Raw genomic sequence first — 22,259 nt, 5'->3', positions numbered from 1 at the left:
GTGACATACTATCCACAAGTTCATCAAGGCACTATTGGTCCCGATTGTCCCACTTCTCAGCGGAGATTTGGTGTAGATCCCTCACAGTTGGTGGTGGGTCACGTCGTCCATAAAGAGCCCTTTTCAATCTATCCCAGGCATGTTCTATAGGGTACATGTCTGGAGAACATGCTGGCCACTCTATTAGAGCGATGTCGTTATCCTCAAGGAAGTAGTCCATAAGATGTGCACGATGGGGGCGCGAATTGTCTTCCACGAAGACGAATGGCTCGCCAATATGCTGCCGCAATGGTTGCACAATCGATCGGATGATGTCATTCACGTATCGTATAGCCTTGACGGCGCCTTCCATGACCATCAGCGGCGTACGTCGGCCGTACGTATTGCCACCCCAAAACAGCAGGGAACCTCCACCTTGTTGCACTCGCTGGGCAGTGTGTCTAAGGCGTTCAGCCTGACCGGGTTGCCTCTAAACACGTCTCCGAAGATTGTCTGGTTGAAGGCATATGCGACACTCATCGGTGAAGAGAACGTGATGCCAAGCCTGAGCCGTCCATTCGGCATGTTGTTGGTCCTATCTGTACCGCGCTGCATGGTGTCGTGGTTGCAAATATGGACCTCGCCATGGATGTCGAGAGCGAAGTTGCGCATCATGCAGCCTACTGCGCACAGTTTGAGTCTTAACACGACGTCCCGTGGCTTCACGAAAAGCATTGTTCAACATGGTGGCGTTGCTTTCAGGGTTCCTCCGAGGCATAAACCGTAGGTCATCCACTGCAGTAGTAGTCCTTGGGCGGCCTGAGCGAGGCATGTCATCGATAGCTCCTGTCTCTCTGTATCTCCTCCGTGTCCGGACAACATCGCTTTGGTTCACTCCGAGACGCCTGGACACTTCCCTTGTCGAGAGCCCTTCGTGGCACAAAGTAACAATGCGGACGCGACCGAACCGCGGTACTGACCGTCTAGGCATGGTTGAACTACAGACAACACGAGCCGTGTATCTCCTTCCTAGTGGAACGACTAGAACCGATCGACTGTCGGACTCCCTCCGTCTAATAGGCGCTGCTCATGCATGGTTGTTTACATCTTTGGGTGGCTTTAATGACATCTCTGAATAGTCAAAGGGACTGTGTCTGTGATACGATATCCACAGTCAAGGTCTATCTTCATGAGTTCTGGGAACCAGGGTGATGCAAAACTTTTTTTGATGTGTGTATTTGATTTCACTCTTTCCTCCAAACTATATTACGGTTCTCCATTCTGCCCTCCCTCCTTTTATTCTTATGATATTGTAACATAGGTTATCGGTTGGTTGGATTCAGTGCGATGGACGTTCTGCTAATTCTAACCTTTTAGAAGTCCTGAGCGGCCATGTGTCGTGTTAAGTGACACCGGTTTCTCAGCAAACAGACCAACAGCAAGGACACCCCAGATGGCTGCCATGCCTGAAAGGAAGGGAGAGCAAACATTATACTCTAAAATTAAAACTACTTCTTAGCTGCAAAAACATAATAGAATGCACCAAAGTAGAGATAAGGAGTAGGAAGGGTATTCTGGGCCACTTTTCATCCCATTTATGTCTGCGCCCTCAGGGTCCAATACAAAGTACCCATTATTCTCCTTATGTAAACAATGACATTACTAGGCCTTGGCTCTTCTGTAAAGAAATTATGCACATGTGCTCTTCCTAATTTAAACAATGAAATCACTGTTACGTTTATACGATCATAATTTATGACCTTAATGTAAATAAACTGCCCACTTGGCTGGTGGACTTAAGTAAAAAATGACCGTCTGATCGTTTGATCCTTATATAAACAAATGATCACTTGACTGAGATTTAATGTAAACGAAATGACCACCAAATGCGCTTATTGGTTCTTTATTTAAGTTCCATATGTTTATCCCCTTTGAAGTTGGTGGGATCCTTACCAGGTCAGATCAGAACATCCAACAAAGAGTGATGTGTTCTGTCAAGGGATCGTTTAGTCGGCGCAAGATGTTAAACAAACTCCAGTGGTGGACGCTACAAAAGAGGCGTTGTGCATTGAGGAGTAGTTTAATGTTGCAAAAATCAGAGGAACTATATTGTGGGCAATGTATTACTTACGCCTACGCACGTCTCGTGAAATAACCACAGTGGTAAAGCTGAGGTAATCCGTGGTTTACCACCAACCATATACAGTAAGCGTAAAGCTGTATTCAAGATGGCTACAGTCGACACAACTGCCTACAATGCACTGCATAACATTTGACAGCTAACTAACCCCTTTCCCACCACAATCCATGTGTTTTAGTGTATATAAGGCTAAGCTTTGACAGATAGTATTGTGCGCTTGCGCGAAGTTTTTGCAGTAGACATTTGGAAGAAGAAGAAGACGTACACTTTGTAAATACTTTGGCTGGGTGGGGAATCTGTATCACAGTTGGATGGTGAAGAAATCAACCCACACCTGCTAAGGTATACAATTAGACCATGAATATTCTTGTACAAAATATTTATTAATTTGCATATACAATAACACATAGAATATTGCACAAGCCTGGATACGAAACGGGAATGCAATGTATCTGCATTTACTGTATGTAAATGTGGTCAAATGTTAGAGTACTTGCACAAAAATGATAGGTTCGAAGGGGTTACTATACTAAGTAATATACAAAAATGTACTTCGACTTAGATCTACTTAAAAGAGGGTGGTTATATCGTATCAATATGTGGTGGGCTGGGCATTATGCATATTGTTATTCCACAGATTTTACAAAGAAAAAGCATTATATATAATAGATTACACATGTTACCTCTATTAAAGAAATTACGCCTTTAAGTACAGTTAAACCGGAAACTTTTGCCACGAAGAGCAACTATAGACTGCTACTTGGACAAGAATAGACTGTTATCAGCGGTGTAAGCAAGAGTTACAATATTACTTTTAACAGACTATACGGATAAACTACTGATATGAATGTGGGATGCAAGATATTTGCATTTACTGTTAATGCTAGTAGAGCGTTGTCACATCCTGGCGGAAAACTACTGGAACGGCTAATCTACAATAGGATCTATCAAACAGTTGACAGCAAAGTGCCTACTTACCAAGCAGGCATCAGGCAATACCGCAGTTGCTGTGAGCAGGTATTGGCGCTCACTTCATATATCGAAGCTGGTTTCCAGAAAGGCCTGAAAACTTCAGTAGCATTTGTAGATCGAACTCCTACTTACGACACTGTGTGATTGGACGGACTAATGTTAAAGCTAAAGTGAACTGTTCCATGCCTAAGACCAACAACACTATTGTCCATCATGCTGAAAAACCGATATTTCCGAATCTGTCTTCTTGACAAAACGAGCAAGTCATATAAACTTAAGAACGGCCTACCGCAAGCCTCTGTCCTGGCCCCACTATTGTTCAACCTGTACATAAGTGACACGCCAAAACCTGTGTCTAGAAAGTTCTGCTACGCTGACGATACCGCCATTGTGTACCAAAACAAGCACCTAGAAGAGGGAGGAAATGTACTCACACAACACTTTAGAGTACTTTGTGATTTCTACAGAAATTGGAGATTGTGCCCTTACCCTACAAAAACTGAAGTGACAACTTTCCACCTCAACAACCGATTAGCAAACCAGCCACTCAACGTCATCTTCTATAACAAATCAGTTAAAAACAACCCTCATCCTAAGAATCTTGGAATCACACTGGACCGATCACTTACGTACAGGACTCACCTCACATCACTAGCAGAAAAGTTAAAGACCAGGACAACATTATCCGGAAACTAGCTGGAACTCCTTGGGGTGCACAAGCTGACACACTCCGTACAGCAGCCTTATCTCTCGTATATCCTGTGGCTGAACACTGGGCACCTGTCTGGTACAGGAGTGTGCATGCCAGTAAGGTTGACGTTCAGCTGAATGACACCATGAGAATTGTAACGGGCACCCTGAGATCAACCCCACTAACTGGGCTGTCTGCTCTCAGTAGCATCGTCCCACCACATTTGAGACGACAAGAAGCAGCGGCCCGCGAACGGGAAAAGATTAATAATGAAAAGCTTCCCCAAAGGCTACCCGCCCAGGAAATACTGTTCAGTCCACCCTACACGCTTCTCAAATCAAGAAAGCCATTCTGGACATCTCGAGAACCCGAACCATTCAAGACTGAAGATGTGTGGAAGAAGAAATGGAAAAACGACACCAGCATACTTCGCTGTGGCCTAGAAGGCCCTACATGCATATCAGGCTTCCAACTACCTAGAAGAACCTGGTGTGTGCTCAACAGAACCCGATGCGGACATGGAAGAACTAACTTCTTCACGTACAAATCGGGACTCTCAGAGTCTCCAATGTGCGACTGTGGAGCAGCAGAACAGTCTGTTGAACACATTGTAGAGGAATGTTCCAACAGATGTTTTAGTGGACACCGGAACGACAAAATCAACGCCTCGCTAATAGCACTGGAATGTATAGACTCTCTGGATATCAGTTTGTGATATAATTAGTGATCATAACTCTTGTACATTCCTTTTATTATGTATAAATATTTCTCTTGTATTGTGTAAATATATCTGTAAATTGCATGTGTATTTCCACATGATAAATAAAATAAACATCCTGGTGAACTTGTCGAAAATGACAGAGTTTACTTCTACATGAGGGGGTATACGAAAGATTTGTTTACAGGCTCCATTCTCATTTGGATCTGCTTAAGAAGGGTGGTTACATTGGATCAGCATGTGGTGGACTGGGTGATGCACATCTTGTTATTTCAGCGGGAATAAGAAAAAAGGCACCATAAACTGCTACTGTTACCTACAAATACTGTTCTTCTATGCGAGATATGTAGTATTTTGTGGGATATTGCACGTAGTTTATATTGCGTTAGAGATTCATAGTCACAAAACCTCTAGTAGAATAGGCCAAAAAATGTTGTATAGTTATGTATACAAAAAGAATAAAGCTCTTTTTACTAAAGTGATATTCTGCACATCAACATTCTGTACTGAGTCAAATAATACTTAAATAAGGTAGCTATAAATATGATAGCTTTTTTTAGGTCATGATCTCAAGACTTTCTTCGGAAACACTGAACAACCTTAAAGAAATGAGATTTTAGTGTCAAAACGTAAAACTGGCAGATAATACCACCATTTGTGGACGTAAGCGATCCTCCATAGGATTAAAAACTTGGTTTTGTACACCAGAGCACTATTGTTAAGAACTGTATTGCACAGTTCCGTATCATTCAGTTGAAAGGGTACAGTACCGCCCGACATTGAAAATAGGTACAACATTCTTCGTTATTCTTGTCAGTACAACATATTTTTTTTAACAATAACTCAATTTCAATTAATACAGCGAAGCCGGATACCAGTGTGGCAAAGAATGACAGTTTATTTATTTAATTGATCACATGTGCACTCCCACAAAATAAATCCCTACATCCAGTTTGGTGAGATCTGTGAAATGAATGAATGTATGGTCGTCTGCTAACCGCAGATAGTGAATGTGAATATATGATCATCTTTGAGACGATCTTTTGGTCACCTTTGGTGGAACCAAAGAGATGAAATTTACTGGAGCTTTGAGCGCCTGAAATGTGGCTGACCAATGGGTAGCATGGTCTACCCCCACCTCGACGGAGGTGCGAGATGACCTGAGGAATGGCCATGTTTCAGCACTCTGCCGCTGGATCTAGTGTTGATAAGACCTGTCTTAGGTGTGCTCCGTAAAGACAAAAGAGTGGAGACATGGTGTGCATGTGAGATACTTAAGAGTAGTTTGGAATAATAATTTTTCTATTTCAGGAACTTTTGTGGGGAGAATTAAATGTCAGGCAGGTAATATTAAGGGGATCGTAGTAATCTTAGGAAGTGACCAACGGCCACAATGAAACCACGTGTAGCAGTAAGTTGAAATACATCCGAGTGCTTAAGTTAAGCTGAATTACTAGCGTGTGTACTATAAGTTGGAAATATTTAAGAAATGGTGTGTGCAGGACTTGAAATTAGAGACGAGTACTTCCACGTGGTGGGTACTGTGTGAGTCTCAATCTGTGTATGAGACAAAGGATAAAGGGAAGTACTCGTCCATAGTATCAGTTGAGGACTCGCGTGTGCGATGAATATTTTCTTAACATTACTTTGCGTGTTATGTCTCCGTGTGACGCTCGATTCAAACTATAATACTCTGAGAGAGAGGCAAGGTGAGTCAGCCGTCTATCTAGCAACGCCACTTGGCTTGCATTGCACAGGAAGACGTGCATATATCCTCCAGAGTTCATAGTAGGAAAGAAAAATTACGAAGTGGGGCAGTGTCGTGTGAAACTGGGATAAATACTAATTGAAGTGGGAAAGCTGAAAGCGATGTGATTATAACATTGTGACTATTCCTTGTGTTGTATTCCATGTTGCAGTGTGGTGTATGTCACGTAATTTAAGTATGTGTGGTTTGCATGGGAGAGTAGCAAGGTAGTTTCAGAGGTAGTGGGTTATGCATGTTCCTTTTGTACCGCTCGTTCTGGAGGAAAGTTTCGTGATGATGGTTGTGAGAGTCGAAGTGTGAGATATAGCAAAAGATCCACCATCCTATCCAGAAAGTGCACTGTAGCGTTAAATAATTACGAGACCAAAAGATAGAGAATCACCAATGTATCATAGAATAAAACACCAGTAATGGAATCCGTTAGGCTGGTCGCTCAGAGCAAAATTTGCAAATTTTTATTTGGAACACTAAAGTAAAAGGACTGTTTCCTCAAAAAAACCAGTTGCTAAAAATGTTATGTAATAATGCCAATGAGTCCAGTTTAATTAGTGCAATTTGACTATTGCAGGTACTTAACACGTAATGTAAAAAGTCAACATTGTGATCTGTATGGGATAGGGTACGTTTATACTGCTGTTACAGGTAACATCAGTAATGTGATCGAAGTTTTTAAATTAGATGCCATCTGATCTATAGTATGCCATTGTGGTGACAGTTATAATGAGGTGCTGCGTAGGGTTGTTCAGAATCTGGTGTTAGGGAAGGAGGCCACTAGCACCAAAGTTTCTAACACTTGGGCTGTCCCATTTCTCCCAGCTTGTATATTCTCTGCACACATTTAATTTTCATGTAAGCGCAGATTCCTAACTAGCAAATTCTTTACTGTGTACAGTGGATCATTCAGAGTGAGGCGGATTGTCCATGAAAATGCTGTACTGATTAAGACGATCAAGGGAGAACAATCTCGTGGGCTTCATCACATTTCTAACATCAAATTCTGGAAAAGTTAAGGATAGATCGAAAGTAGGCAATTTATGGTAGATAGTCAGTGTATTTATTTGTGGTGTGTAACGTTGTGCAGGGTCAAATCGAACATAAGAATTTTCAGGCGCGATGTCAGGAAGTATGACGGAATAGACTGGTCGAATGAGTCATGAACAGGAGTCGAGAGAGTGGTGTATGTACGTATTTTTTGTCATATGAATAATGATCAAGCAGATACGACGTGATGATTAATGAGTGGATAAAGATGGTAGATAGTGAGAGAAGCGACGTGATAAATAGTGGTGGATAAAGGTGATATTTAAGGAGAGAAGCGACGTGAAGCAGTGTGATTAATAAAGAGAGATTCGACGTGATGAATCAGTGGTAAATGAAGGTGAGTAGAATTAATAATGTGGAGATGTCTTAGATGTATGTTACAGAGAGGCCTATGTATGCTGCAATCGAGATTGATGCGAATGGCGAAGGAAGACCAGGAAATGATGGAGTAATGGACGGACGGAGAGCCGAAATACGAATGAAGAGATGAGGACAACTGCACAACGTGGAAGGACATAAAGGGAGTATGAGATCCAGATGGTGAACGTTGTGGAATACTGACGTAAGATGTAGTATAAGTGTAAATCTAATTCTTAACATAACGTTTGCAATATGGCAAAAATAATATTTATTTGTTGTTGTTGAAGCCTAGTACGAGCATAACTAATCAAAACGGTCCCAAGAATGTTTACAATTATTTTGCAGGATGAATAATTTGTGTTTTTTTTGTTCTTAGATGAAATGTCGCAATTGTAAAGTGATATTTAGTAGGATGAATAATCGGTAAAGTGAATGCAGAGGTAAGCCAATGGAGAGAGGTGCCAGAGTGAAAGGACGTAATCGGAGACTGGAATGCTATCTCCGAAACAACTCCATGTGTTATGTGGTTGAGTATAAGGGAGCAAAGGTATGGTATGTTGTCGTGAGTGTGGTGGTGTTAAGGTTAGTTGACTTCTAGACCTATCCTGTTGGTGTATTAATGGATTGAATGAGAAGGAAAATGTGGTGTCAGTTGAGTGAGAGTCGTAGAGTAGTGTGATCAATGCGCACACTCCTGTAAAGGGGATGCTACTGATCCATAACTAAAACATTATTGTGCTTTATTGTTTGATTTGGATGAACCTCGATGGCAGGTCAGGATCTGACATCATGTGGATGGTACATACATGTCCTAGAAATATTGTTATATATAATAAAAGGTAAAATATGTAAAGAGATACTAATTTCAGTCTGTCACAAGCACAAAGGTGCATTGTATATTGTAGATTTAGAGTCATCAGTTTCTAAAATGTTTATTGTGTCAGGATGTTAAAGTAGTTTACTATTTAACATCATGTGGTAGGTAATTGTGAGCTGTGTAGATTATTTCTTATTTTATTGTTAGAACACTTTCAAGGGGTATTAATTTCAGTCTGTCACAAGCACAAAGGTTCATTGTATATTGTAGGTTTAGAATCAACAGTTTCTAATATTTTCACTGTGATAGGATGTTGGAGTAGTCTACTATTTGATATTGTAATTATGAGCTGTATAGATTGTTTCTTATTCCTTTTGTTATTTTTGACACTTTCATGTTTTGTATGAGGGACGACAGGTACAATCAATAGCACAAGTGTGGGCTGTATATAGAAAAGGGATAAATGTTGATGTTGTATGTGTAGAAAACTAGGGTGTATGATTTTATGTTTTTTAGAACAAAGATTCTTTTATTACCAATGTATCTAATAGATCATACATGTAATCAATAAGTATTTAAATAGTGTAAGAATATCCTTTTGTCTGTAATGTTGCGAGATGCACGGAAGGGTCTGACTGATTGGGTGTCGTAGCGCTGAGGTGCTACGCAGATCGCGCCCATACCGCTAGCGGGAGGCCAAGCTGACGTCGCCATGGGAGAGGCGACAGAGCCGCGGCACTCCCCACTCCACTGCCGGTCGAGGTACGCTCCACGCGCCCGCTACAACAGGTCAACGGCCTGGGGCGACACACACGTACCACTGGCCATTCATAAGTTCCGCCACCCTTACGACTGGAGACAGTATCCCGCGGAGGCAACAGCGGGTGGTTTTTTCTGTTCAACGGCTCGCGCGGCGGTGGAGCGACGGCAGAATGAACGACATGCGGTAGAGTCCGGCGGGCAATTTTTAACAGCAACTATTAACTAGTACTGGACTGTGGAGCCGTGAAACAAGATGACTACTTGTGTGTCTCAATAAGTTGGAAAGTGAAGGACTGGTGTTTCCACATTGTGGGTGGTGGAAAAGATTTTGTCTTTAGCAGACAGGACGATTGTTTTGTTTTGTCTTGACCACTGAACGGTGGGGTCCATAAACTTTTGGCAGTGACTTGTTAAGTGTGCTGTGTAAATTGCATGTGGGACGCTTGGTATACTTAAAGAGGACAGTTGTCGTTTGCTGACTAATTATTGTATGAATGCAAGAAACTAAAGTGGGACATTGACATTTGCATTTGTAGTAGGAGACATTTCTCTAATTGGTGTGGGAATAAGTGCTGCTTGTTGGAACTTACGACTTTTAATTACACCATGAACTGAAAGGACAGAACCGTGGGTAATAATAGTTGTAGGGCCATTTCTGGACGACCAGATTCGTGTGGATGGTACTCTGAGAGTGACTATGACATTTGTGTTTAATGTGAGATTCACTTTCCTGCTCAGTGCGTGTTCAAAATGCCGATTTGAGTGACTTAAAGACTCTCGTCCGGGTAACCATGGGAGAGCTTTGACACCGAGACAGTGTTTCTAGGAAAACTATCAGCAACTTTTTGGCCCCAAGAAAATCACAGAATGAAATGTTTCCGTGTGACTTGCAAGATAGGGAATAATGTATTTATAACTGTGTAAAGTTTTTTTATATGTTTCATTCCTGAAGGGACAGCAAGTGTAATCGTATGTGTTTAGAAGAGTTAGTGTTTTTTGTTTGTTTGTTAGTTTATTCTGTGCTATCAAGTTCACGTAGCATGTTTATTAGAATATTTGGTACAAGGATGCTTTAATTATTAGCCAGAGTCGTAATACTAATGTAGCGGCTCTTGTCGCATCGGTCAGTAAGGTTGTCACAGGGGACAAGAGTTTGCATTGCACAACAAATATAGGAATTAACTGATGCATTTTGATGTCGTGGACAGTAATAATCTTGTTGGTGTGTTGACTGAAGCCACTTATTTTCATTATCACAGTGGTGATATTTCACATTGAAGTGTAACAGAGGCTAGTCGAAATGCAAGTTCTTGTCGTCTAAATATGTAACAACAGAGAAATGAGCAGTAGAGTAAAATACGAAAGCTACTGGTGGATTCAATCACTTATTGCTAACTATTTACTGCGTGTATTGATCGAAGTTGATGGACTGACTAGTTCAGCAGCAGGTATTTGTACAAGGATAAGGTTAAACTCACAGTCGAGTAGTGGTGGCAATTGCTTAAGTGATGATAGTTAATGAGGTATGACATGATGTCTTAGATTGACTATATTACGTGACCAGTATGTAACTTGTGGTATATTTCATTGTTTTTTTTCTCAGTTTAATTTCTCTGTAGGTTTGATATACATTTTAGAGTAATGGTATGGAGCCTGGCATTCTACATGTAACTAGTGTACGCAATTTTTTTTCTTTTGTTGATTCTGTTTTGTATTTAGACATTGCCGTGTAAAGATTATCACAACGCAATTTATGAATGTCAGATTACTTGTTCTGTATTTGGACGGTGGGGTATTTAAAATTTTATGAGTACAATTAGAATTTTTTTTTTGGTTTAGAATTATTGAAGCTTGGATTACTCCTAAAAATAACGGAGATCCCAGTAACTAAGCAAATTTTTATCTCACCATTATTTTTTATTTGTATGATTTAATGTTTTATTTGTCATTTGGATTGTTGTAAATTTGTATGTGTACATTACTCCGGATTGTGGAGAGTACAATAATGCAACAACTGAGTCAATAATTCGGTAAAGTAACGGCATCTGGTCGTCTATTTGAGGTCACCAGGGGCTAAGGTCTCCTCCTGGTTATTATGATGACTTGTTACGTTTGTTCGAATACAGTTTTCTTAAAAAAAATGTTCAGAACTACCCTCGCATTGCAAGGATAGTACTGTGCCATTTTTTTTTTTTTTGCATGGGTAGCCGGTGGTGAAAGGGTACAGTACCGCCCGACATTGAAAATAGGTACAACATTCTTCGTTATTCTTGTCAGTACAACATATTTTTTCTAATACTAACTCAATTTCAATTAATACAGCGAAGCCGGATACCAGTGTGGCAAAGAATGACAGTTTATTTATTTAATTGATCACATGTGCACTCCCACAAAATAAATCCCTACATCCAGTTTGGTGAGATCTGTGAAATGAATGCATGTATGGTTGTCTGCCAACCGCAGATATTGATGTGAATATATGATCATCTTTGAGACAATCTTTTGGTCACCTTTAGTTGAACCAAAGAGATGAAATTTACTGGAGCTTTGAGCGCCTGAAATATGGCTGACCAATGGGTAGCATGGTCTTCCCCCACCTCGACGGAGGTGCGAGATGACCTGAGGAACGGCCATGTTTCAGCACTCTGCCGCTGGATCTAGTGTTGGTATGACCTGTCTTAGGTGTGCTCCGTAAAGACAAAAGAGTGGAGACATGGTATGCATGTGAGATACTTAAGAGTAGTTTAGAATAATAATTTCTCTATTTCAGGAACCTTTGTGGGGAGAATTAAATGTCACGCAGGTAATATTAGGGGATCGTAGTAATCTTAGGAAGTGACCAACGGTCACAATGAAACCACGTGTAGCAGTAAGTTGAAATACTTCCGAGTGCTTAAGTTAAGCTGAATTACTAGCGTGTGTACTATAAGTTGGAAATATTTAAGAACTGGCGTGTGCAGGACTTGAAATTAGAGACGAGTACTTCCACGTGGTGGGTACTGTGTGAGTCTCAATCTGTGTATGAGACAAAGGATAAAGGGAAGTACTCGTCCATAGTATCAGTTTAGGACTCGCGTGTGCGATGAATATTTTCTTAACATTACTTTGCGTGTTATGTCTCCGTGTGACGCTCGATTCAAACTATAATACTCTGAGAGAGAGGCAAGGTGAGTCAGCCGTCTATCCAGCAACGCCACTTGGCTTGCATTACACAGAAAGACGTGCATATATCCTCCAGAGTTCATAGTAGGAAAGAAAAATTACGAAGTGGGGCAGTGTCGTGTGAAACTGGGATAAATACTAATTGAAGTGGGAAAGCTGAAAGCGATGTGATTATAACGTTGTGACTATTCCTTGTGTTGTATTCCATGTTGCAGTGTGGTGTATGTCACGTAATTTAAGTATGTGTGGTTTGCATGGGAGAGTAGCAAGGTAGTTTCAGAGGTAGTGGGTTATGCATGTTCCTTTTGTACCGCTCGTTCTGGAGGAAAGTTTCGTGATGATGGTTGTGAGAGTCGAAGTGTGAGATATAGCAAAAGATCCACCATCCTATCCAGAAGGTGCACTGTAGCGTTAAATAATTACGATACCATAAGATAGAGAATCACCAAAGTAAAACCATGCCCACTGGGCGGAATTTCTCATGTGTTATTGTTGTAGGTTATAGAATTTGTGTGTTTAGGTTATAGAATTTATCGGAATAAATAATATAGTGAAAAGAAAAAGATTGGTGGCCTTTTCCTTTGAATAGTACGTTGTCATGATACCCAGGATTTATAATGTGTGCGCCATTCATATTCAGTGCGATGGCCACGTGTTGATCAAAGCCGTTAAATAAGAAAGAAAATGTGGTACTGCCAGTGCGTAGTGAACAGTCAGAGTTGTATAAATTATTAATAGTCAGATGTGCGTTATCCGTTTTCGTTGGTTATTATTCAAACAGGAGAATCATTTGTAACTTAATTGTGAGTACTAGAATTCATGTTACTTGATAAATAAAAAAATGAGTCCACACGCTTGGCAGACCACTCATCTTGCAGGCCTGACTGCTTGATGCCACAGTATGAGTAAGGCATGTGGGTGCCTCTCACAGTAACAAGTGGTTTGCGATGTGAGAGGCAGCTTATACACTCTGCTTAGCTAGTAACGAGTCGATGCTGTACCACATGGTAAAATATCTGATCCTGCCACCATAAACCATCTGATAACATGTCATTTATCATTTGTTGTATAAACCAATATGTCATATTATTTTACTAATGTTACACCGATTTTATAGATACGCTTAGAAAGTTGAAGTGGCATCGCAGTACAAAGCTCTGTCGTACCCATTCTAATATCCCTGGTGTCGTTTAAACAGTGTCGCAGGCAGCAAGAATTCTTGCCAGGATATCCTCTTCAGTTTCGACAGGCGTCTCAAGCACAAGACTTTTCACATGGATCCATAATAAGAAATCAAGTCTGGTGAGACCAGATGAATGTGCTGATAGCGAAACAGGACTTCCTCTGCCAATGCACTGTTCATGGAATGTCTGATACACGTGTTCACGAATGTTTGGTCTGAAGTGGGATATACAGGGTGAGTCACCTAACATTACCGCTGGATATTTTTCGTAATCCACATCAAATACTGACGAATCGATTCCACAGACCGAACGTGTGGAGAGGGGCTAGTGTAATTGGTTAATACAAACCATAAAAAAATGCACGGAAGTGTGTTTTTCAACACAAACCTACGTTTTTTTAAATGGAACCCCGTTAGTTTTGTTAGCACATCCGAACATATAAACAAATGCGTAATCAGTGCCGTTTGTTGCATTGTAAAATGTTAATTACATCCGGAGATATTGTAACCTAAAGTTGACGCTTGAGTACCACTCCTCCGCTGTTCGATCGTGTGTATCGGAGAGCACCGAATTACATAGGGATCCAAAGGGAACGGTGATGGACCTTAGGTACAGAAGAGACTGGAACAGCACATTACGTCCACATGCTAACACCTTTTTATAGGTCTTTTTCACTGACGCACATGTACATTACCATGAGGGGTGAGGTACACGTACACACGTGGTTTCCGTTTTCAATTACGGAGTGGAATAGAGTGTGTCCCGACATGTCAGGCCAATAGATGTTCTATGTGGTGGCCATCATTTGCTGCACACAATTGCAATCTCTGGCGTAATGAATGTCGTACACGCCGCAGTACATCTGGTGTAATGTCGCCGCAGGCTGCCACAATACGTTGTTTCATTTCCTCTGGGATTGTAGGCACATCACGGTACACAATATCCTTTAACGTACCCCACAGAAAGAAGTCCAGAGGTGTAAGATCAGGAGAACGGGCTGGCCAATTTATGCGTCCTCCACGTCCTATGAAACGCCCGTCGAACATGCTGTCAAGGGTCAGCCTAGTGTTAATTGCGGAATGTGCAGGTGCACCATCATGCTGATACCACATACGTCGACGCGTTTCCAGTGGGACATTTTCGAGCAACGTTGGCAGATCATTCTGTAGAAACGCGATGTTTGTTGCAGCTGTTTGAGCCCATGCAATGAAGTGAGGACCAATGAGGTGGTCGCCAACGATTCCGCACCATACATTTACAGTCCACGGTCGCTGTCGCTCTACCTGTCTGAGCCAGCGAGGATTGTCCACGGACCAGTAATGCATATTCCGTAGATTCACTGCCCCATGGTTTGTGAAACCCGCTTCATCGGTAAACAGGTAGAACTGCGACGCCTTCTCTGTTAATGCCCATTGACAGAATTGCACTCGATGATTGAAGTCGTCACCATGTAATTGCTAATGTAGCGACACATGAAACGGGCGAAAGCGGTGACCATGCAGTATGCGCATGACACTACTTTGACTCAGTCCACCGGCTCTCTCAATGTCCCGTGTACTCATGTGTGGGTTCATGGCAACAGCAGCTAACACACCAACTGCACCCGCTTCTCCTGTGACAGGCCTGTTACGGACCCGTTTGCGTGCTACGAGCATACCTGTTGCATACAGTTGGCGGTAGATGTTTTGCAATGTGCGGCACGTTGGATGCTCTCTGTCCGGGTACCGTTCTGCATACACCCTGCAGGCTTCAGCTGCATTTCGTCGACACTCGCCATAGATGAGTATCATCTCCGCCTTTTCAGAGTTCGACTACACCATGGTCACAGTTCCTACAGCACTACACTATCACAGACGTCTGGTAACACGGTGTACTACAGTTGGTCTGCGTGCGGAGACGAATGCAGAATAACAATAGCAGCAAGCGCTACATGCTGACACTGCGACAGCTAGACCAAACCACAACAGTGCACTACAGCCACACTCATGAACACGGTCGTCATCGTAAACATGTCCCTGCAGATGCTGCTCGCCGACCGTGGCCCGTGTTTGTTACAACACGCAACTGAACGTCGTGGGTTTCAAGCGTCAACTTTAGGTTACAATATCTCCTGATGTAATTAACATTTTACAATGCAACAAACGGCACTGATTACGTATTTGTTTATATGTTCAGATGTGCTAACAAAACTAACGTGGTTCCATTTAAAAAAACGTAGGTTTGTGTTAAAAAACATACTTCCGTGCATTTTTTTATGGTTTGTATTAAATAATTACACTAGCCCCTCTCCTCACGTTCGGTCTGTGGAATCGATTCGTCAGTATTTGATGTGGTTTACGAAATATATCCAGCGGTAACGTTAGGTGACTCACCCTGTATTCCAGGAACCCGGGTAGTACAGGGTGTTTCAAAAATGACCGGTATATTTGAAACGGCAATAAAAACTAAACGAGCAGCGATAGAAATACACCGTTTGTTGCAATATGCTTGGGACAACAGTACATTTTCAGGCGGATAAACTTTCGAAATTACAGTAGTTACAATTTTCAACAACAGATGGCGCTGCAAGTGATGTGAAAGATATAGAAGACAACGCAGTCTGTAGGTGCGCCATTCTGTACGTCGTCGTTCTGCTGTAAGCGTGTGCTGTTCACAAGGTGCAAGTGTGCTGTGGACAACATGGTTTATTCCTTAGAACAGAGGATTTTTCTGGTGTTGGGATTCCACCGCCTAGAACACCGTGTTGTTGCAACAAGACGAAGTTTGCAACGGAGGTTTAATGTAACCAAAGGACCGAAAAGCGATACAATAAAGGATCTGTTTGAAAAATTTCAACGGACTGGGAAAGTGACGGATGAACGTGCTGGAAAGGTAGGGCGACCGCATACGGCAACCACAGAGGGCAACGCGCAGCTAGTGCAGCAGGTGATCCAACAGCGGCCTCGGGTTTCCGTTCGCCGTGTTGCAGCTGCGGTCCAAATGACGCCAACGTCCACGTATCGTCTCATGCGCCAGAGTTTACACCTCTATCCATACAAAATTCAAACGCGGCAACCCCTCAGCGCCGCTACCATTGCTGCACGAGAGACATTCGCTAACGATATAGTGCACAGGATTGATGACGGCGATATGCATGTGGGCAGCACTTGGTTTACTGACGAAGCTTATTTTTACCTGGACGGCTTCGTCAATAAACAGAACTGGCGCATATGGGGAACCGAAAAGCCCCATGTTGCAGTCCCATCGTCCCTGCATCCTCAAAAAGTACTGGTCTGGGCCGCCATTTCTTCCAAAGGAATCATTGGCCCATTTTTCAGATCCGAAACGATTACTGCATCACGCTATCTGGACATTCTTCGTGAATTTGTGGCGGTACAAACTGCCTTAGACGACACTGCGAACACCTCGTGGTTTATGCAAGATGGTGCCCGGCAAAATCGCACGGCCGACGTCTTTAATTTCCTGAATGAATATTTCGATGATCGTGTGATTGCTTTGGGCTATCCGAAACATACAGGAGGCGGCGTGGATTGGCCTCCCTATTCGCCAGACATGAACCCCTGTGACTTCTTTCTGTGGGGACACTTGAAAGACCAGGTGTACCGCCAGAATCCAGAAACAATTGAACAGGTGAAGCAGTACATCTCATCTGCATGTGAAGCCATTCCGCCAGACACGTTGTCAAAGGTTTCGGGTAATTTCATTCAGAGACTGCGCCATATTATTGCTACGCATGGTGGATATGTGGAAAATATCGTACTATAGAGTTTCCCAGACCGCAGCGCCATCTGTTGTTGACAATTGTAACAACTGTATTTCGAAAGTTTGTCTGCCTGAAAATGTACTGTTGTCCCAAGCATATTGCAACAAACGGTGTATTTATATCGCTGCTCGTTTAGTTTTTATTACCGTTTCAAATATACCGGTCATTTTTGAAACACCCTGTATATTTCTGATAAACACTGCACAGTGTGTATGTAAGAGGGGAGGAAGAAGAAATGGGCGTAGTACGTATTCACTGACTATTCCTGCCCATAGTTTACTTATCATCTGTGTTGATGGCTCTTCACAGCTGTAGCGTGGCGATCCTCCTCGGTACAAACATGAGTTTAGCGACTATTTAGCATTCCGCCTCTGGTGAAACACGCTTAATCCATGAAAATTACAGATGCAGGAGGATGAGGATCGATTGTAAGGCGCTGCAAGAACCATTAGTTGAGTACGACATGAGGACCGAAGTCAGCAGAAATCAAAGCATTCATTTCCTGTGGATGGTAGGGGTGTATTTTCCGTAATACTCGCCGCACAGTACTCTGCGAAACGTTCATTTCACTTGCAACTCATCAAATGCTGATTGGAAGTGCCTCATCCACTCACGCAAGCACGGCATCGTCGAAGTCGGGAGCCTGCGCAGTTCGTCGTGCTCACACATGGTTCACATGGCTCTGAGCACTATGGGACTTAACATCTGAGGTCATCAGTCCCCTAGAACTTAGAACTACTTAAACCTAACTATCCTAAGGACATCACACACATCCATGCCCGAGGCAGGATTCGAACCTGCGACCGTAGCGGTCGCGCGGTTCCGGACTGAGCGCCTAGAACCGCTCGGCCACCGCGGCCGGCCCGTCGTCTTCATAGGTAGTTGTACTGTGGTACCAACTGTCCTGTTTTACACAACCGTTGGAACAGTATTGGAAAAAATGGTGTAAGCCAGATTTCTTCTATTCGGAAATTTGGTCATGTGCTAGCTTCCTGCTTCTTTGCTGCTTCCACTGGGTTGCCCACAAACGAAAATCATGTCTGCAAGTTCCGCCACTGCGTTCTACTCCATTTGGTTAGGGATGATTGATGTTAGTACTTCAATTTGCAAACAAAGACTGCAGTCTACTTCAGTACAGACATTGTACACCACAATTGCTCATGTCAGTATACAATATGCCATCTGCATGAGATTTGTTGGGCTATTACCCAATCTCTTCACCTCAGTATCCGCTAGAATAGGATACTTGATTGTTTTCTGGATACTGTCTTAAATGGTTAATTATGTCTTTTATACTCCTAAAGTGCAATTTTTTCTTTTCGAATTACAGTATTCTTTTATAAAAGCGAAAATGAAATTGAAATAATTTGAAAGCCCTCTAAAATGCTCCATTCGAGTCATGTGATACTTGTGACGTCACTGGCTAGATCGCTGCTCCTCCTGGCATAAAACTAATTCACAATGAAGACTTGTTTTGAAATTTACGTTTCGGAAAATGCGTTACAATGGTATTTAGTACCATACTGTACAAATACGTCTCCAAAAATTCCTGAATAGTTGATTTTGAGTGTTTCAGCTAATGAGAAGATGTGTAAAATGTGGTTGCAACTGTACCGGAAAACTGCCACCACGTCGACGCACTAGTTCAATAATTAAATTAAAAACGTGATTCACTGTGAAGTTATCATTAACTTACGTCCGAGATATGCTTTCCCACTGTTACAACGACGGACAGCGTCATTCAACCATATTAAACCCCCAGTGAAAATTATCGGTTTACGCATCCATATTTGAATTATTTGGAAGCACAGTTGTGAGAGTGGTAAACCATCGAATTTTATAAGATGCTATTCATATATCACTGGTTCGAATCTCCTCCGAAAGAACATTTTCACTTATTTTTAAAACAACTCCATAGTCCTCTCGTATGAAACCCAAATCACAATTACAAAACTTCACCACACTGGTCAGGGACGGAATATTATTGCGTTTTCCTCTCTGTTTACACGCGCTTACATTTCCAATCGCTGTTCACACATGTAACTTTCAGGAAGATTTTTTTCTATTTTATGTGATCACACACTTTTTACTTTATTAGAAACAATGTTTTTATCTTCGTACTGTCCAGCTAGCGTCCTTGTTGTTTAAACTTTTGCAGTTTCAGCGTCTTACATGAAGATGAAGTAAGTCTGCTTCAGAGGCTAACGTTAGTTTACACTCACAAACATCACAGCCCTTTTTTTGCGTCACCTGTATGTTGCACATGCTTTATATCTCTCCGTATTAACCTCATCGTCCTACACCTCGTTGCACTGTGGGCGTATGGTGATATTTTCACTAGTAACAATGCTTAAAAAAATGAATTATTTGTTCACAAAGCAAATGCATTTATCCATTGTTGTCCATTTATCAGACTAAGACTTATGTGAAGCTATATATAATACATCCCACAATCAAAAAACTGCTTCAATCTGTTCTTATTAAGGCTATTTTCATATTTCGTGTAAAACTTTTGAAAACGTATAACCCTCCTACGTATGATCCGTTAATCTACAGTCGGTTGCGCTATTCGTTACGCCACAGAACGCTTGCTGAGTTCAGATTTTCTGCTGAGTATCTTCAAGAAAGAAAATAAGCATTAAGTGTGACTAAGAACAATTTTATTGTGTTTTGGTTCAAATGGCTCTGAGCACTATGGGACTTAAAATGTGAGGTCATCAGTCCTCTAGAACTTAGAACTACTTAAAACTAACTAACCTAAGGACATCACACACATCCATGCCCGAGGCAGGATTCGAACCTGTGACCGTAGCGGTCGCGCGGTTCCAGACTGAAGTGCCTAGAACCGATCGGCCACACCGGCCGGATATTGCGTTTCGGGTCGCAGCTCATGGCTCAAAATGGCTCTGAGCACTATGGGACTCAACTGCTGAGGTCATTAGTCCCCTAGAACTTAGAACTAGTTAAACCTAACTAACCTAAGGACATCACAAACATCCATGCCCGAGGCAGGATTCGAACCTGCGACCGTAGCGGTCTTGCGGTTCCAGACTGTAGCGCCTTTAACCGCACGGCCACTTCGGCCGGCCGCAGCTCATGACTGATAGTCAACAAACTAGTTATAACATACGGACCAATTTACAAAAGTTCTAAAATTTATTAGTTTTGAGCGAGTTTCATGAAATGAAATGTCGGGTAGCCACGGCATCCCGGCGGGTAGACCAGATGACCTGGTGCAAGCCTTGTGAGGTGACGCCACCTCGGCGACTTGCGCGTCGATGAGGATGAAATGACGATGATGAAATGATGATGATGAAGACGACACAAACATCCAGTCAACACGGACCCCCCCCCCCCCCCCCCCCCCCCCGGCATGACAAGCCGGCGCGCTGTCCACTCAACTGTGGTGGCGGACAGCACGTTTAATAACATTGCAGTGAACACGGAAAGGAATGTCCGTTGTTGCACATATCGCCGCTCTAAATGGGTGGAGCATAAACGTATCAATTTTCGCAAGGCTTCCGCTACCATCACTAACAAAACCTCTTTCTATCGTTACTTAAAAATTATAACTGCATATTCCATCACTAAATAGCTAAACTGTTTGCAGAAAAAGTACCTAAAAACCTCGTAACTTTGGCTAACGCTCTTGTAATACACGTATAGCTCTGCCTTACTCGTCGTCTGGGACGTCACCAGAGCATCAAGCCAATAATAGACCGTTTTCGATTACGTGGCCAGATCGTGATATTTAATGATTTTTAAGCTTTAATTACATAAAAATTACATATACATTGTGAAAATATTGGCCGTAAATGCTGTTAAAATGTTATAATGAAGCAGAAAACAACAATCCGAGCCATGTTTTTAACAAAGGAATATAGCCTATTGCCTACCATAGAATCCTAGCAACAACAGTACAACAGTACTGGTACATACAAACGCGTGCTAAAATTATTGTCTCATATTTTTTATTATTCTCAATATCAGCTGAGATATTACATGTCACGCATATTATTTGGTCGACTTTCTCTCTTCGATTACGCAAGTTGCCGCTAGATGGCTCCGAATTGTAGTAAGTAACGTGGCCGTGTGTAACGCAACTATGTCAGTGCCTGAGAGACCCTCACAAAACTGAAAGCACGAATTCGAAGAGTTCGTCCACACATGGATAACCCTCTCCTTTAGAATGGCAATGCCAGACCACACAGAACCGCTGCGACATCTGAAACAATCCGACACCTTGGGTCACTGTCATCAATCATCCTCCATACAGTCCCGACTTGAGGCCATCCGATTTTCATCTGTTTCCAAAACTTAGAGAACACCTTCGAGGACTTCACTTCGATAGTGATGAAACGGTACACCACAGGTGAGGTTGTGGCTCCGTCAACAAGACCAAACACACTATAGTGACAGTATCAACAAACTGATCTCTCGTTGGGAGAAATGTGTTCGTCGACAGACTGACGATGTTGAGAAATAAATACCGGGTGATCAAAAAGTCAGTATAAATTTGAAAACTGAATAAATCACAGAATAATGTAGATACAGAGGTACAAATTGACACACATGAAGGAATGACATGGGGTTTTATTAGAACCAAAAAAATACAAACGTTCAAAAAATGTCCGACAGATGGCGCTTCATCTGATCAGAATAATTAGCATAACAAAGTAAGACAAAGCAAAGATGATGTTCTTTACAGGAAATGCTCAATATGTCCACCATCATTCCTCAACAACAGCTGTAGTCGAGGAATAATGTTGTGAACAGCACTGTAAAGCATGTCCGGAGTTACGGTGAGGCATTGGCGTCGGATGTTGTTTTTCAGCATCCCGAGAGATGTCCGTCGATCACGATACACTTGCGACTTCACGTAACCCCAAAGCCAATAATCGC

The 22,259-nt window shown here is 42.2% G+C and overlaps 1 protein-coding gene across 1 annotated transcript in view; it reads right to left on the bottom strand.

The window, feature by feature from the left end:
- The window catches only part of LOC126471231 (putative ammonium transporter 3), a 274,322-nt gene that overhangs the window by 114,742 nt on the left and 137,321 nt on the right, over positions 1-22,259 (bottom strand). Inside the window, exon 7 of the mRNA XM_050099355.1 lies at positions 1,350-1,445. Within this exon, the coding sequence (XP_049955312.1) occupies positions 1,350-1,445 (96 nt within the window). The remainder of the gene's footprint in view (positions 1-1,349; positions 1,446-22,259) is intronic.

This window comes from Schistocerca serialis, chromosome 3 (genome assembly GCF_023864345.2).
Source record: "Schistocerca serialis cubense isolate TAMUIC-IGC-003099 chromosome 3, iqSchSeri2.2, whole genome shotgun sequence".
NCBI classification, from domain to species: Eukaryota; Metazoa; Arthropoda; class Insecta; order Orthoptera; family Acrididae; genus Schistocerca; species Schistocerca serialis.
Note: the sequence above shows the minus strand (reverse complement) of the source record. Positions and strands in the feature narration are given on the sequence as shown.